Raw genomic sequence first — 18,893 nt, 5'->3', positions numbered from 1 at the left:
GATTTCTTACCAGCTCTTCTTAGACCTACATGGTGAGTTAACGATACAGATGATGACCTTTGCTTCGGGACTGTCAGTAGATTTGAACTAAAAGGCCCATTTAGATAGCATCCTTGACTAAAAGGGAAAGATAACAGGTTAAGATTTTTAAAAACATGAAAAATTCATTTTTTCCTTATGGTCTTCAATTCATTAGCAAATATCTGCTTATACATCCAGAGTAAACCAGGCACCAGCAAACTTTTCTGTAAAGAACCGAGTAGTAACCACTTTGGACTTTGCAGGCCATAAGGTCTCTGCAATTACTCAATTCTGCCACTGCGGTATAAAAACAGCCTTAACCAATGATAAACAAATGAGTATAATCATGGTTTTCAATATAATTTTATTGACAAAAAAACAGGTATGGGCCTCATTAGATCCATAGGCTGTAATTTGCTGAACCCTGGAAAGAAGCAGGTTATCCGTATCACTGGATTTCACCAGTGACTGGTGAAATACACTTCAGAGTCAAAGATTTCTGATTCAATAGGTCTGGGAAAAGGTCACAGATTGGCATGTCTGACAAGTGCTTAGGTGGTCCAGGGACCTCACTGACAATTACTGACCTAAAACATACAGTTTTTCACCATCTTCTGCTCCCCTTCTGCACAGATAATTGATTGCCCATTAACACAGTCATATCCTGTAACTGAAATATTTATTGTAGGTTTTAGGGTTCTTATGAAGAAATTAAATATAGGTGAGCAATCACAGTATACCAATTGATATATAAAATGCATTTTAAGATTACATATTTTAAAGCCCTTGGCCGAGGGCCATACATATAGTACTTCCTTTCTTAGATATTCACTAGCCTGTTTTCTTCTGTTAGTCAACGCTGATGTGGGCAATTTGCCACAGGATTAAGAACAAATCTCGAGTCTTTATTTTTCACTCAACATTTTGTTAGTATAGGCTGAGTTCTCAGTAAGCTTCCCCCTCCCTCCAACTCCATTTTTTGTGTACTCCCATACCCTTACTCAAGAAAGATCTATTTTTCTGTGACCTTAGAGGTTTTTGTCCATGTCTGTTACTATATATATCCATACCATATTACAGTTTCAGTGTTCACAGATTCTTATGCCTCACTAACTTGTGAATTCCTTTCAGGGGCCATAAGATACACCTCTTCATTCAGTTGTGGATATAGCACAGTCAGTGCCTGGTAAAGGTGTTCAGGAGACATTACTGGATTAAATGAATGATCTTGTCTTTAGATTGCTATTCTCACTTTTCAAGAGAACAGATCTTTTCTCTCTCCAGTTCTGAGTGAACGGACTCTTTCGCTAACTCCTGCTTTGGGGCTTTCTTTGGGCCTTTTTCTCTAAATCTAGTTTGTCTTATAATCTTATGAGAGAAAAAAATTCTGGATAACAAACAGAAGGCTTGTAAAAACAGTTGGCAACCAATTTATCAACAGAAAAATTTTCGTGAATAAAAATTATAAAAATAATAGCACTATTTTAAATATTACGTATCATCCATTATTTTAGGTAATTTGCATACTTCATCTCTTTTAGTCATCTGAACCACTTTGTTATTAGATAAGAAACCTGAGGCTTTGAGAGGCTTAGTATTGTGTTAAGCTAAAATTCACAGTGGCAGAGATAAAATTCAACTTCAAATTTCTCTGACTCTTAAATTTCTCTGACTCTGAAGTGTATGCTCTTTCCACAAGACAATTCTGATGTTATTTTTGTGTGTTTCTCCATCTGTTAAAATTAGAGGTTTAGAATAAAGAACTTCTACGATAACATCTAGCCTCTGCTGCTGCTGCTGCTAAGTCGCTTCAGTAGTGTCCGACTCTGTGTGACCCCATAGATGGCCTCCTACCAGGCTCCTCTGACCCTGGGATTCTCCAAGCAAGAACACTGGAGTGGGTTGCCATTTCCTTCTCCACTAGATTTTGTAATTTTTTTGCTCAAGCTAATAGTAATAATAATTTGTTCACAGCATTTAAAAAAGAGTCAGTATGTACATAATAACACTCAATAAACTCATCTCCCTACCAGTGTGCAATCATTCTTTGTATTTGAATATTCATTGCCTTCAAAAGGAGTGGGAGAGATGGGGAAAGAAGAGTAGCAATGCCACCCAGGGCAATATTCAAATAGAACAATCTGTGTACTCTACCAACACCTACTTCCTTATTAATATTCAAAACAAAGACAGGTTTTTCTCCTTCACAGAAGAGCCTTGAAGCACACTCCCTAGTCTTCTACCTGAACGGGGGGCGAGGAGGGGGTGTCTTCTAGTAATTAAAATGGTTAGTTGTTTAGAATTGAGAAGTATAGGTCAAATTACAGGTTTTCAGCTCAGTTCCATAATCATCCCATTAATTCTTTGCCTAAAACCAGATAAATATTTACTGTAATAAGATATATAAAACAATACTGAAGAAAATAGAGGGCAAGATAGGCTAGGAGTCCCAGTGATTATTAATAGTTGGCAGGAAGATGATTAAAGTCAGAATTACATTGCAAGAGATGTCAAATGTTATGGTCATAGAGTTAAACCATATATTAACAGCTGATTTCTAAGACAATCAATGCAAATTACCTTGACAAGGTTTATATCACTTCATGTATTATTATTTTTTAAGTAGCTGTAAAAACTTGTTGGCTGTACAATGTCCAGATTTTGCAGAGTCATTATCTTAAGAACTGAGTGGGATGACACCAGTTAGCTGTCTTGAATCTCTGCAGTTCAAATAGGGTCCAGGCTTTAGTATAATTCGCTAATAAATTATGAGACACATAATTGAGAAGCTGGTTCCCAAGTACATTATTTAGGGGACATACTATTGCCAGGCAACATTATTAGGTTTAATTAAAGAGCACTTTCCATGATGAATGATGAATCAGAATAGGTTAAAGGCAAGCCTCTTTCTTTGGTGTGGGAGTACCTACAGCTGATAGCCCTCAAAGTTTTGGTATGGGATTTGCCTGTGTTTCCCCAGGGAAAATCTGTTCAAAGGAAATGGGCTGTGAGCTCTGAATTTGTACCGTCTGTCCACAGGGAGGGTCTGGGTCCCAGCAGTCCATGGACAACAGTTCAGCCAAGCTTTCAACTCTAGATACTAACGCTGTGCCTGGATAATTCAACTGTCAGCTAACTCAAAACATAAATTCAACCTTGCTGGAATTTCCTGACCAGCAAAACTTCATCCTACGTCTGAAACTGAAGCAGAAAACAGTATCCAGTGTCATGTGGATAGCATACTCCTGCAGGATACTTGTTAAGCAGCTTTTTATCTTCAAAGATCTAATGTAATCCCAAACTCTTCACAGTAGTCCAGCAGGTCTCAGAAGGGTCGTAATGTCTAAAACAGGTAGGAAATGAAAATTTCCATGAAAGAGCAAAGAAAATGTGTTAAGGAGACTCAGAGGCAAAACAGATTACTTTTCCTTAGAGAACAAAGGAGGGGGTGTCAGGGTGTTACTCTGTAGCTGTGACATCTGAGCCCAGTCTTTAAGGACACACAGAAGTAAGGGTGAGAGGTCTATTCTAGGTAGAGGGGCACACATGTGCACAAACAGAGGGAATATCAAACAGTTTAACTTGCCTGGAGTTTCAGATAAATGAAAGTGATACTGGAGTTATTCTAGTGTTAAAAAGTAATGGCCTTCTTAATTAACCTCTCAAGTACTCTCCGAGATGAACAGTGGCAAGAAGAATAGGTAACACAGCGGCTGTTCAACTAGAACTACCTCTTCTTATGTTTTGCCTAGTATACCTATCACAAAGTTTATAATACTTTTTTTTTTTTCCAGGCAAAGCATTAAAAAAAAAAAAAAAAGCAAAATTAAGTCCTGTATTACACTTTACACAAATAAGGCAGCTAAAAAGTATAATTCAGCTTAATTTTCTAAGGGAGTGAAACTAAAAAAGTTTTACGAGAAAACTTCAATGAAGTTTCCTCTTCAAGGAAGTGTCTTCTTTAAGGAAGACTCTAACACAACTTATGTGCCTGTTATTTTCATGTAGAGAGCTCCCCAAACCATTTTTCTACTCCTCTTTGAGGGACTGCTCATCTATCTCTGTTTAATTTTTCTAAGTAAGGGTGTAGCTTTGTCATGAGGGATTAACAGAATTTCAAATCTCAGGCTAGGAATTGGGACAGTATTCTACAGGCACGATAAAGGTTCAAAAACTTAATGATTAGAAGAAACAATATAATTACAATTTTGTTTAAGGACAATTTGTGGTGGAAGGTAGAAGATGGATTGGGTAGTGAAGAATATTAGAAATGGGAAGGATAATTCAACAGCCCACATAAGCAATAATGAAAGCATGAAATAATGTAGGCAAAGTGATAAAGGGAAAAGGGAACAGAATGGTAACAAGCTTTGGAGATTAGACGTGACAGCTGTTATCTGTAGAGTAAGGCAACAGGATGTAAAGACAACACCAAGGTTTTCTAGGTAGATCAGTTTTGTAAGCAACCACAAAACGAGAGGATTACAGCCAGCACTGTGCCAGGAAATGAGGACAGAATAACAGTAACAGAGGGAAAAGCAGCCGGAGAGATGAGAAATGAGGTTTCAGACACAGTTTCAGGGAACAAGAGGTTCAATATTTACATCATGTTGAAATCATGGGCAGGGTCATTTAAAATCATAGAGAAGCTTATGATCAGAATGTAGAGCTACATTCATATCAAAACCAGGAAATGTGCTCTCCATTCTGGAGCACTCTAATAAATTTGAAACAAATGCCTCATGAGTTCAGTCACAAGCCTGTTAGTTCTGTGCTTCTAAAACCTGAAGGTCCCCAAACAAAACGTCACCATACATTAAAGATCTATAGCTATGCGGTCTAATACGGTTGCCGTTTGGGTCTGTATGACAGCTGAGTATGGCTCTTTGTATTTTAACTAATTAAAATCAAATCAACTTTAAATTAAGTTCCTTAGTCATGATAGACACATTTCAAGTGATCAACAGACACACATACCTGGCGGCAACCAAACTGGACACACAGCTATAAAACATTCCCATCGTGACATCTCTACTGGACAGCACTGATCCAGAGACTTGAATTTCAAAAGGAAGAGGCTTGTAAATGCTTCACATGTTCCCCTTTACCCTATGTTCAGAGTACACTTAGAGATTCATTACAGAGCAGCTTCAGCTTCTGCACCCTAGAAAAATTCCTTCTAACCTCGCCTCTTTAAAGGAGATGTTTCATAATACCACCAATTACTTTATACTTTAAAGTTCTAAATCTTTTATGAGGCATAATAATTTTGTTCTAATGAATATTAAGTAAATATATTGAATCTGCCTGCATTTACCTTTAATTCTGAGATGTGTTCATATAAAAATTAGTTTTCCTTGGACCATGTTTCTATTTTATTATCGATTATGTGGAGGCAGTAGGATAAAAATAACCTTAACTCAATGTATCAGACATTTAATTTTAAAAGCGTTGCTGTTACGTCAGTGTGACGGAAAGATGAAAAAATAGAATCATTTTCATCATTCTTTCTTAAACTCAAAACTATTCTCAAGATGATGTCTCCCAGGGTTAAGAAATACCTGTCGTATTTTCAGTTCCTAACGTCATTTATTTCGTCATATCCTGCTTCCGTTATAAAAAAAAAAAACAACAGCAACAAAAACTATTATCATGTTTAAGCTCTGGGCAAGCTTTGGACCAAAGCTCATTTTCCTGTGACGTTCTCTTCACACTTGAATCCATTCTTGTTTTATATATCATTTCACTGTTTTTCTTTTACAAAAATGCAGTTTCATTTAGTTGAACGTATTGCAGAAGATTCAAATTAATAAATCACAGAAGAATCTGGAAAATTACAATTCTCTGATATTTCATATATAAAATGCTAATACAGTTGAACAGAAATAGCTCTGATCCAACACTGCCACCTACTGTTTCAAATGTGTAACTACACAGATCAAGTTATTAAAGACCAACACATGCTCAGTCCTAAAAGAATGGTTTAATAGGAAATTTACATTGATTACAATTTTATTAACTATGGTTATATAACTGACTACATAGACGCCTATAACTCACACAGGAGATAAATATCTGTCCTGGCCATTAAAAGGCAAAGTACCGAATCCTTTGTTTGCAGAGTAAATGGATATGCTTACATTCAGAAGATCAGGTCCTGCTATCTCCCAGCCTCACCTGGCTGTAGTTACCGATGCACTTCCTTTGCAGGATAAGCACTGCTTAGTTCCAGATAAATCCTCAACAGGATACGGAATGTATTAGTAGTCTTAATTCCCCAGTAGGAAAGGGCTTGAAAGTGTCCTGCTACCGATATACTTCACGTCTGAGGCAGCATCTGGGGTGAACCTTGGGGGTGCTCCTGCTTTCACAAGTCAGAAACTATTGACCGACATGAAAACTCAGCCGTGGATGATGACTGCCTCTAACTTGGCCACCTCTACCGTGGCTTTCCCAGTTTCACATCTAAAACCGATTCTCGTTTTCTTACACTGCCTCCCTGGTTCATGTTCTTAGGTCTCCAGCATGCTTTGTACCCAACTTGCCTGTTTTGGGTGGAGAAGGCAGATTACCTTCTTTTTAAGGATCAGTTTCTCTACCAGGCCACGTTACAAACCATGCTGTCCTATACCTAAAACATTTCCAGGGTTCCTTTAGGCTTTCAGAATTATTTCACACTTCATTCACAGAAACAGAGTGGCTGTAAGAGATTCAGGCTTCTTGAAAACGCTCTGGGATTTTACCTTAAAATGCCAAATTCTTGGTGAGGCCGTTTGCCATTATTGCGTTCCCACCTTGGAGAAGTCTGGTCGATAGGTGGCAGACCTGAGGTTCCCGAGCTCCTCCTCAGATGTGGGGTTGGTAAACTATTCCTACTGTTCAGCCCCTGTTGAATAATTTAACAGTGGTTAAAATTGTTACCCTTTAACATGCTGTAAATGTGATGCTAAAGATGGTACATGAAAATATCAGTACAAAGTACAACTAATCCTTGAACAACTTGGGAGTTAGGGGCACCAATATCCTTCATGCAGTTGAATATCCAGGTGTCATTTACAGCGGGCCCTCCCTACATGTTCTTCCTCCATATCTGAGATTCTACATCCATGGATTCCACCAACCGCAGATGGTGTAGAACTGTAGTATTTACTACTGAAAAAGATACTGCACACAAGCGGGCCCACACAGTTCAAACCCACATCATTCAGGGAGCAACTGTACATTTTTAGCATGTATAGGAGAAGCAGAATGAATATGTTTTACTCCAAATATCACATTCTATACTGCTCTTTTATTTACCTTCCTCCTATTTAAAAATTGGTTTCTGAATTCCTGATAGTTTAACCAAAATTTTTTTCTTTTGTACATTTTATTCATAGTTTTATGAGAAATAAGCAACTGACAATTTTAAAAGTAGATGTACCCTGAAAAAACTACTTTTAGAGGCCAAGCTTAGAATCGGGGATGAGCCCTATTTCCTAAATCTTTTGTATTTTAAGTACAATGCTAATGTACATAGAGGCTAAACTGCAGAGTTCTGAGCTTCTGAATTAATGACTACATTAAATTCAGAACACCTTTCACATTAAGAATATTTATCCTAATTTTTGAAAATATTCTCTGGTTAATCCAAATGTTAACCCAGAATATTCCATTTTTGACCACTCTGAATAGGTTTTTTAGTGAAATTGACATAAAACCGTTTCTGCTTCTTATGAATTTCCCCTATGAGCAGACATGAAACCATCTCAGAGAGATAAATATGTCTTATATTTAAGTTTTCCCAAGGATGTTGATTTTATAAAGATTCAGTGTTAGTTACATTTACACTGAAAAAAATGTTTATGTAACATGTTAGTTACATTTACATTGAAAAAGTTGTTTATGTACCATCCTTTCTGACTATAATTTAGGTCCATATAATCTTTCTTAGTTCTTATCATGCATATAAGACATTTACTTTAAATCATCTCTTCTAAGTCCCTTTTCTTTACTTTTTTCATAAATGCTTTTGCTCTTTTAAGTAACACCAGGCTTTTTATATTCTTTTCCAAAGCAGAGATAAAGTAGATATGAAATTTAAGTAAGAAGTTAAAAGAACACAAAGAAAAGAAATAAGGGTTACTTCCTGATTCTTCTGTGACTTATTTCTATCAGTAAATTGGAGTACTGAAATAAACCTGATTACCTAGATTTCGTTCAGGAAATGAGGCAATTAGGCATCCTGTTTGTTTAAAATGCTTCTAAAATGTACAAGTACACTTTTCTACATAGTAAACATAGTAACAAACAGAATACTGATATCAATGTGATTTTTAAAATTTCTTTGCCTGGCTGCATGGCTTGCAGGATCTCAGTTCTCCAACCAGAGACTGAACCCCAGCCACAGTAGTGAAAGCCTGGAATTCTAACCACGAGGCTGCCAGTGAACTCCCTCAATGCAATTTTTATGCCTAACAGTTTTAAGAATTATTACTTTTTAAAATTACTATTTGAAACCTCAAATGCCAATGGAAAATATAAAGGAAGAGCAACATACCAAATGAAAACCATTAATAACTCAAAATGTATTAATTATTTTATTGATGAAGTTATTGCTATCCCTATTTGATGCTGTGATTAATCCTTTTCTCATGGGTAGAGTGCTTTAAAAAAAATGTGTGTAACTACCATTGGGTTTTGAATAAGGCAGCTGCTATTCTATACACTTTAAAAATAGAGCATCACAACTACTTATGATCCAGATTTGTGATCAATAATTACCAAAATTTTGCCCTAATCAGGCTTACTTAATTTTTCAACATTTCTATATAACAATGCTGAGAATTAACAAAATGAATTGATGATCAAAGTCTCCAAAAACTATATTTAACTTTTTCTAAACTCTGTATACACTATTACAATGAAAATTAACTGATTGGAATTTCATCTTCTCTTAGTTTCTTTAACCAGTAGAACAAAGCAGTTAAAATAATCTCTAAAATATTTCTATTTTTAAAGTTTTATGATATTAACTACAGGTAAAGGTATCAATTTGACTATTGATAGCCAAATAAAAGAATTAAAAGCACTCTGAACATGCATAATATATACCTATTTAGAATAGTACTTATTATTTTCTAAAGGAAATCCTATTTTGAGTCAGTGATATTTAAAGAAAAATCAATCCCATGTCTAGTGATGGAAAAATCAGTGCCTATTGGGCTACAGTAATCTTCAGTGGGTAGGTAGAGAGTTCCAAAAAATGTGAAAATCAGTTTAATGCTATGGAATTTCACGACTATTATAATGATCGTTTTTTTTTTTATTGGTCCAAAAAGAATTCCTGGTTTCCAAAAAATAAAATAGATTAATGACACAATTTGACTACTAGTTTGCTGTACAGCCTGAAAATAAATTTTCCTTCTGTTCTCTGCTTCTTAAAGATAATAAAAAATAGTTGTTACCAATGAAGTTATAACTGCTAATTACAGTAATATTATTCAGAATGAAAACTGAAAGCTTGCTTCATACTGAACTATTTGAAATTATAACTACCTCTGAAGTCCCAAGCAACTCAATGTACTATAAAGGAACCCAGCCCTTTAAAAAGAAATTCTATTTTATCTAAGATTTAAAGGAGCAGTTTTAATTCAAAAACATTATTAAACATGATAAATAGGGCTGGCTGATTATTGTATTTTGACCTTGTGAAGTTTTCGATCTCCTTTCTCAGCGGGGTCCTCTATCTCAGAGCAGGGATAAAATCCAGGAAATGGTGTGAGGGGATTCATCTTTGGCCTACAGGAGCCTGAGAAAGCACCCATCAAGCTACTGATACTCCGTAGGGAAGCAATGACTTGTGGAGGAAGGGTGGGGTCAACCAGAAGATCTGACACCATATTGCGAGCCTCATTTAGCACTGAAAGATCAACTCCACTTCCACCTCCAGAAATCTAGAAAAGAAAAAAAAAAAACAAGACATAAAATAACATATTTGTTAGACACAAAATTAAAAAAAAACTAAATCAAAGTCCATCTAACAATAGCTTAAGTAATTGAATCCTATTAAATATTAATTTTCACTTATTTGGACATAGCATAAATGATATAAGCAGTATGATTCTAAGCTTAAAATTTTGATGAAGTATATAACAGATATTGTGAACTTTAATTTTTTTCTACATTATTCATTAGTATATCTCATGTGGTATCAAAGGAGACAGTGATAAACTGAACTGAATGGTTAATACGGAAGGAATAACATGAGGCTGAGTCCTGAAGAATAGACAGAAAATACATTTTTCTTAATTTATAAATGTTTCATTGATAAATACATATACTTTTACTTTTCAAAAATACATATGTATTATGTTCAACTCAATTACCCACAGAAATCAGTGCTCTGGTGATCAGAATAGTGAATTAAATGTTACTTCTGTTGTTTTATTGCACCTTGAATTTACGTTTGGGTGTGTTTATAGTTCATAACTATTCATAGTATCTGTTGAGTTCACAGTTATGTATCCTCACCACATTTTTAAATTGAGAAGTGTTATGAAAGTTAGACCAATAATTAGCTTAATAATGTATTTGCTCTTTGAGGAATTCTTTTTTCTTAAGTATTATTTTGTATTACTTTATTTTAAAACATTCCCCATTATTGGGCCATAGCTCAGCTATTTCTAGTCTTTATAAGCGAACACCTCTCTTAATACGTCACTGTAGATAATTAAGCATATTTCTGATAGATAGCTTCCCGTTAACTTGAACTACTGAAGCAAAGTAAATGAACATGTTAAAACCACTATAAAACTACCCTCACATATGTTGGTCAAACCAGTATTTCCACAAATTGTATACAACAGTATCTGTTTTCCCACACTCTAAGAAATCTGTTGTCATTTGACTTGGGTGTTCCTTTATAGGCCGTGTGTCATTTCTCTCTGGCCGCTTCCAATATATTTTCTTTGCTTTTAATTTTCAAAAGTTTAATTAACATATTTTACAGAAGATTTGTTTTGGGGGAAACACTGATACTATTTGAGATTCACTCAGCTTTTAAATATATACATATATTTATTTATTTATTTATTTGGCTACACCAGGTCCTAGTTTCAGTATGCAGTATCTTTGGTTGCGGAGTGCAAACTCTTAGTTACGGCATGTCGGATCTGTTTCCCTGACCAGGGATTGAACCCAGGCTCCCTGCACTGGAGTGCGGTGTTTTAGCCCCTGGGCCATCCAGGAAGTCCCTGCTCAGCTTCTTCAATTTGCAGAATTACATCTTTTGCAAAATTTGGGAAGTTTTCAGCTATTATTTCTTCAGATACTTTTTCAAACTCACTCTTTCTCCTGCTCAGACACAGATGATTATGAATCCAGGTGCTTAAGATTTTGTTCATTTTGCTTTAATTTCCATTATTGCATTTTGTAGCTCTATAAGCTTCCTCCCCCCTTTTTTGGTAACTTCTATTTTCTTTTTTTCCTGAGATTTTCTATTTCATTTACTTGTTTCAAAAGATTTGTAACTGCTTATTAAGACATTTTTATGATGGCCACTTTAAAATTCCTCAGTTCAGTTCAGTCATTCAGTTGTGCCTGACTCTTTGCGACCCCACGAACCACAGCACACCAGGCCTCCCTGTCCATCACCAACTGCCAGAGTCTACCCAAACCCATGTCCATTAAGTCAGTGATGGCATCCAACCATCTCATCCTCTGTCATCCCCTTCTCCTCCTGCCCCCAATCCCTCCCAGCATCAGAGTCTTTTCCAATGAGTCGATTCTCCGCATGAGGTGGCCAAAGTACTAGAGTTTCAGCTTTAACATCATTCCTTCCAAAGAAATCCCAGGGCTGATCTCCTTTAGAATGGACTGGTTGGATCTCCTTGCAGTCCAAGGGACTCTCAAGAGTCTTCTCCAACACCACAGTTTAAAAGCATCAATTCTTCGGTGCTCAGCTTTCTTTATCGTCCAACTCTCGCATCCATACATGACCACAGGAAAAACCACAGCCTTGACTAGACGGACCTTTGTTGACAAAGTAATATCTCTGCTTTTTAATATCCTGTATAGGTTGGTCATAACTTTCCTTCCAAGGAGTAAGCATCTTTTAATTTCATGGCTGCAGTCACCATCTGCAGTGATTTTGCGGCCCAAAAAAATAAAGTCTGACACTGTTTCCACTGTTTTCCCATCTATTTGCCATGAAGTGATGAGACCTGATGCCATGATCTTAGTTTTCTGAATGTTGGCTTTAAGCCAACTTTTTCACTCTCCTCTTTTCACTTTCATCAAGAGGCTTTTTAGTTCTTCTTCAATTTCTGCCATAAGGGTGGTGTCATCTGCGTATCTGAGGTTATTGATATTTCTCCCGGCAATCTTGATTCCGGCTTCTGTTTCATCCAGCCCAGCGTTTCTCATGATGTACTCTGCATAGAAGTTAAATAAGCAGGGTGACAGTATACAGCCTTGACGTACTCCTTTTCCTATTTGGAACCAGCCTATTGTTCCATGTCCAGTTCTAACTGTTGCTTCCTGAGCTGCATACAGATTTCTCAAGAGGCAGGTCAGGTAGTCTGGTATTCCCATCTCTTTCAGAATTTTCCACAGTTTATTGTGATCCACACAGTCAAAGGCTTTAGCGTAGTCAATAAAGCAGAAATAGATGTTTTTCTGGAACTCTCTTGCTTTTTCAATGATCCAACAGATGTTGGCAATTTGATCTCTGGTTCCTCTGCCTTTTCTAAAACCAGCTTGAACATCTGGAAGTTCATGATTCACATACTGCTGGAGCCTGGCTTGGAGAATTTTGAGCATTACTTTGCTAGCATGTGAGATGAGTGCAATTGTGTGGTAGTTTGAGCATCCTTTGGCATTGCCTTTCTTTGGGATTGGAATGAAAACTGACCTTTTCCAGTCCTGTGGCCACTGCTGAGTCTTCCAAATTTGCTGACATATTGAGTGCAGCACTTTCACAGCATCATCTTTTAGGATTTGAAATAGCTCAACTGGAATTCCATCACCTCCACTAGCTTTGTTCGTAGTGATGCTTTCTAAGGCCCACTTGACTTCACATTCCAGGATGTCTGGCTCTAGGTGAGTGATCACACCATCGTGCTTATCTGGGTCGTGAAGATCTTTTTTGTACAGTTCTTCTGTGTATTCTTGCCATCTCTTCTTAATATCTTCTGCTTCTGTTAGGTCCATACCATTTCTGTCCTTTATTGAGCCAATCTTTGCATGAAATGTTCCCTTGGTATCTCTAATTTTCTTGAAGAGATCTCTAGTCTTTCCCATTCTATTGTTTTCCTCTATTTCTTTGCATTGATCACTGAGGAAGGCTTTTTTATCTCTCCTTGCTGTTCTTTGGACCTCTGCATTCAAATGGGTATATCTTTCCATTTCTCCTTTGCTTTTTGCTTCTCTTCTTCTCACAGCTATTTGTAAGGTCTCCTCAGACAGCCATTTTGCTTTTTTGCATTTCTTTTTCTTGGGGATGGTCTTGATTCCTATCTCCTGTACAATGTCACGAACCTCCATCCATAGTTCCTCAGGCACTCTGTCTATCAGATCTAGTCCCTTAAATCTATTATAATTTCTAGTCAGTTTCAAATCTGATTCATCTTGGTGTTAATAATTGATTGTCTTTTCTCACTCAAGTTGTAAGTTTCCTGGTTCTTGATATGACAGGTGATTTTCAAAATTCTTGTCAATATTTTGGTAACTATGCTAGAAGACTCTGGGTCCTATTTACACCTTTTATAGTAAGAGGTGATCTTTCTGTTTAGGTTTAGTACTATGTCCTATACTGCTTTTTTCAGGCTGTAGTTCTAATGAAATTTAATTTTCAGGGCATTCACAGTGGTATTTTTAGTCTGCTTGATTTCCTTCTGGTTCCACCAGGGCTGGTGCCTAGGGGTGGGAGTTGCAATGTGAGAGACCTGGGTTTGATTTGACCCCTGGGTTGGGAAGATCCCCTGGAGAAGGGCATGGCTGCCCACTCCAGCATTTTGGCCTGGATAACTCCACGGACAGAGGAGCCTGGCAAGCTACAGTCTATGGGGTCGAAAAGAGTCAGCCACGACTGAGGAACTCCCCAGGTTGGGCTATCTACTGCAAAGTCGGGGAAGGGAGTCTGCAGGTCACAGGACAAAGAGCACTTTCTGGGCCGGGCACCTGTGTTGGGGAGACCTGGCCACCCCCTGCCTTGCTGGGGAAGGAGAGTCTCATGCTTAGTAGAGAATGAGCATACTTCTCTGGCCACTTCATATGAATGGAGTTCCAGATCAATTTGCCCTTGGTGTTGTTGGCAAGACTCATTCAGTTTTGAAGAAAGGAAGAGCCTACCAGCATCACAGTCTGTGGCTAGGTTGGAAGTCTACATTACCTTTTGCTGTTGGGTGACGGTTATAAGATATCCTATCACAGGTAGGGGTGTGTGGGAGGGGGGGAGTGTAATATATATATATATATGTTATATATTTAAAAAAAGAAAAGAGCAGTACAAAATAAGGTTGGAGAAGCATGTTGGAACCAATATTTGAGAACATCAGATTCTAGAATAAGGAATATGGACGATGGAAAGTCACAGATTTTGAGCAGGCCAGAGAGAAACACAGCAAGAAAAAGAGAAAGGAAGTGATGGAGGGCACTGAAAAGAATGCACTACTTATGATGTTAAAACCCGACAAATGTGAACGAGCATTCCAGCATACAGGCTAGCACGTGCAAATCTGCGGAGGCAGAAGCCTGTCTGGCTAGTTTGAGGAATAACAAAGAGGCCAGTGTAGCAGGGGCAGAGTAAATGAAAAAGAATGCGTAGATGAAGTCAGAGAACTAAAAGGGAGGAAAGGAAGGGACCTTATTGTGCAGGGTCTTTTAAGTCCGTGATTAGGACTTTAGTTTTTATTTTGGGTGAGATTGCAGCATAGTGAGCAAGAGACTGACATGACCTGATTTATTTCCAATCGAACTGAATATTCAAAGTATTTGTTATAATTTTAAGTTTAACTTAAATTATTTCCCATCAGCTTATATATTTGGCAAACTCTTGTTTTTGTACACAGAGTCAAGAATAAATTCTACATTTTACCAGTTATTGCGGGAGTGGAGGGGGGCGCACATAGGTGGCTGTGTGTCCCTGTAAATGCTAAAATATTTGCGATATGACCCTTAATAGGAAAAAACTTGTTAACTCCTAACTTATGCTATAATTTCAGAGATGCTTAGTGTTTATTATTATTGAAATTAATATAATATTAGCTTATAAAATCCCTTATGATTATACAGTGGAAGTGAGAAATAGATTTAAGAGCCTAGATCTGATAGAGTGCCTGATGAACTATGGAATGAGGTTCATGACACTGTACAGGAGACAGGGATCAAGACCATCCCCATGGAAAAGAAATGCAAAAAAGCAAAATGGCTGTCTGGGGAGGCCTTGCAAATACCTGTGAAAAGAAGAGAGGCGAAAAGCAAATGAGAAAAGGAAAGATATAAACATCTGAATGCAGAGTTACAAAGAATAGCAAGAAGAGATAAGAAAGCCTTCTTCAGTGATCAATGCAAAGAAATAGAGAACAAGAGAATGGGAAAGACTAGAGATCTCTTCAAAAAATTAGAGATACCAAAGGAACATTTCATGCAAAGATGGGCTCAATAAAGGACAGAAATGGTATGGACCTAACAGAAGCAGAAGATATTAAGAAGAGATGACAAGAATACACAGAAGAACTGTACAAAAAAGATCTTCATGACCCAGATAAGCACGATGGTGTGATCACTGATCTAGAGCCAGAAATCCTGGAATGTGAAGTCAAGTGGGCCTTAGAAAGCATCACTGCGAACAAAGCTAGTGGAGGTGATAGAATTCCAGTTGAGCTATTCCAAATCCTGAAAGATGATGCTAAAGTGCTGCACTCAATATGCCAGCAAATTTGGAAAACTCAGCAGTGGCCACAGGACTGGAAAAGGTCAGTTTTCATTCCAGTCCCAAAGAAAGGCAATGCCAAAGAATGCTCAAACTACCACATAATTGCACTCATCTCACACACTAGTAAAGTAATGCTCAAAATTCTCCAAGCCAGGCTTCAGCAATATGTGAACCGTGAACTTCCTGATGTTCAAGCTGGTTTTAGAAAAGGCAGAGGAACCAGAGATCAAATTGCCAACATCCGCTGGATCATGGCAAAAGCAAGAGAGTTCCAGAAAAACATCTATTTCTGCTTTATTGACTATGCCAAAGCCTTTGACTGTGTGGATCACAATAAACTGTGGAAAATTCTGAAAGAGATGGGAATACCAGACCACCTGATCTGCCTCTTGAGAAATTTGTATGCAGGTCAGGAAGCAACAGTTAGAACTGGACGTGGAAGAACTGACTGTTTCCAAATAGGAAAAGGAGTATGTCAAGGCTGTATATTGTCACCCTGTTTATTTAACTATTATGCAGAGTACATCACGAGAAAGGCTGGACTGGAAGAAACACAAGCTGGAATCAAGATTGCTGGGAGAAATATCAATAACCTCAGATATGCAGATGACACCACCCTTATGGCAGAAAGTGAAGAACTAAAAAGCCTCTTGACGAAAGTGAAAGTGGAGAGTGAAAAAGTTGGCTTAAAGCTCAGCATTCAGAAAACGAAGATCATGGCATCCGGTCCCATCACTTCAAGGGAAATAGATGGGAAAACAGTGGAAACAGTGTCAGACTTTATTTTTCTGGGCTCCAAAATCTCTGCAGATGGTGACTACAGCCATGAAATTAAAAGACGCTTACTCCTTGGAAGGAAAGTTATGACCAACCTAGATAGCATATTCAAAAGCAGAGACATTACTTTGCCAACAAAGGTTCATCTAATCAAGGCTGTGGTTTTTCCTGTGGTCATGTATGGATGTGAGAGTTGGACTGTGAAGAAGGCTGAGTGCCGAAGAATTGCTGCTTTTGAAGTGTGGTGTTGGAGAAGACTCTTTAGAGTCCCTTGGACTGCCAGGAGATCCAACCAGTCCATTCTGAAGGAGATCGGCCCTGGGATTTCTTTGGAGGGAATGATGCTAAAGCTGAAGCTCCAGTACTTTGGCCACCTCATGTGAAGAGTTGACTCATTGGAAAAGACTCTGATGCTGGGAGGGATTGGGGGCAAGAGGAGAAGGGGATGACAGAGGATGAGATGGCTGGATGGCATCACTGACTTGATGGACGTGAGTCTCAGTGAACTCTGGGAGTTGGTGATGGACAGGGAGGCCTGGTGTGCTGCGATTCATGGGGTCACAAAGAGTCGGACACAACTGAGCGACTGATCTGATCTGATCTGATGTACCAGGCACATATTATTTTAATCACCCCTCTGGAGGAACTGGTATTATTCAAAATTTATAGATGAGGAAATAGGTTCATAGTGACTTAAGTGGCTTGCCTATTTTTCAGCTGGGAGGGACTAGTTTGTATCAGACCAACTCTACTGCCTAGAACAACTAATCTAGAAAAGCCAAAATACACCAGAAATGTATCCATTTCAGGGCATCAGAACAGAGTCAAGCAGCCAGGGCTTGAAAAAATAGCCGTCTATGGGGTCACACAGAGTTGGACACAAATGAAGAGACTTAGCAGCAGCCCCAGCAGCAGAGAAGAGATTGAAGTGAACTGAACCCAATATTCTGTGCTACTTTCTCCTTTCAAGGAATTTGCTACTGATTCATAACTGACACAGGGCAGAGAAGATGAGAAGCAGAGAAGTTAAGAGGCTAGGAAATAGCATAGAGCTCTCTATAGTCTCAAGGGGCTGGGAGACCAAATATGGAATTTAGGGTTATAAAGACAGAGAGCTTTAAACGCTTCCAAGCAAGATCCCAGAGAGAAGAGGAGAACAAAGATGCAAGCCTGAATTTGAAGCTGCCTTCCCCGCTGGAGATATTTGCCAATTTGTAAACAGAGGCCAAAAGATAGAGAAACCAAACAGAAATCCTCAAAAAGATTTCTATTTTGAAAGTAAAATAAAGCTGTCAGCAGTCTCAATGCTGGAGGGAACAAAACCTAAGAGTTCCGAGAACACTATGAACAAAAGAAACAAGAAAAGACAGAAAGCCTGAATAGTCCTAAAACTTTAAGAAACTTAATAATTTAAAACTTGTCCATAAGAAAGCTCCAAACTGAGATAGCTTCACCAGAGTATTCTTCCAAAGGAAGAAATGAAACCCATCTTACTAGACTCATTTAGATAACAGAAAAAAAGTGGGGGGAATTTCCCACCTTATCTTATGAGGCCAGTATAACCTTTATGCCAAAAACATGATAAAAACAATAATCATAAGGCCAACTCTCATGTAAGCATGAATTCAAAGTATTAATAAATAAAATCCAGTGATATATATTTTTAAAAAGAAAACAGTTCTTGATCAAATTTTCTTTATCTGGGAATCCAGGGATGGTTCAACACAGGCCCATAATTAATTTACCACATTAATAGAAAAAAATGGGGGAAAATTTAGGGATCATCTCAATAGACACAGAAAAAGCATCTGATAGAATTCTAGACCCATTTCTGACTTAGAAGAAAAAAGTTTTTGGTGAACTGGGATTAGGATGGAACTTCATTAATCTGATAAAGGGTACCTATATTAAACATTAGTGGTGAGCATGTTGAATATTTTTTCCCTGAAGTCATGATGAGGACAAGGCTATCTACTAGTATCACTTCTATTCAACACTGCATTAGAAATCCTAAACCATATAGTTATGCAAGAAAAGCCTCATATGATTGGAAATAATAAGCCTGTCTTTATTCATTGATGACATTATTATATCCCTAAAGACTCTAAAAGGATCCTCAGACAAGCTATTAGAATTAATAAGTAAATTTAGCAAGGACACTGGATACATGGGTCAATAT

At 37.7% G+C, this 18,893-nt stretch overlaps 1 protein-coding gene across 1 annotated transcript in view; it reads right to left on the bottom strand.

The window, feature by feature from the left end:
- Positions 1–18,893, bottom strand: part of PDE3B (phosphodiesterase 3B) — a 167,595-nt gene that overhangs the window by 44,684 nt on the left and 104,018 nt on the right. The window contains exons 3-5 of the mRNA XM_070383989.1: positions 9,708–9,956; positions 6,765–6,907; positions 11–117 (exon numbers count right to left, since the gene is read on the bottom strand). Of these exons, the coding sequence (XP_070240090.1) occupies positions 11–117; positions 6,765–6,907; positions 9,708–9,956 (499 nt within the window). The remainder of the gene's footprint in view (positions 1–10; positions 118–6,764; positions 6,908–9,707; positions 9,957–18,893) is intronic.

The sequence above is a fragment of the Bos mutus genome, chromosome 15, assembly GCF_027580195.1.
Source record: "Bos mutus isolate GX-2022 chromosome 15, NWIPB_WYAK_1.1, whole genome shotgun sequence".
Classification (NCBI taxonomy): Eukaryota; Metazoa; Chordata; class Mammalia; order Artiodactyla; family Bovidae; genus Bos; species Bos mutus.
This window is presented reverse-complemented; position numbering and strand designations above follow the sequence as displayed.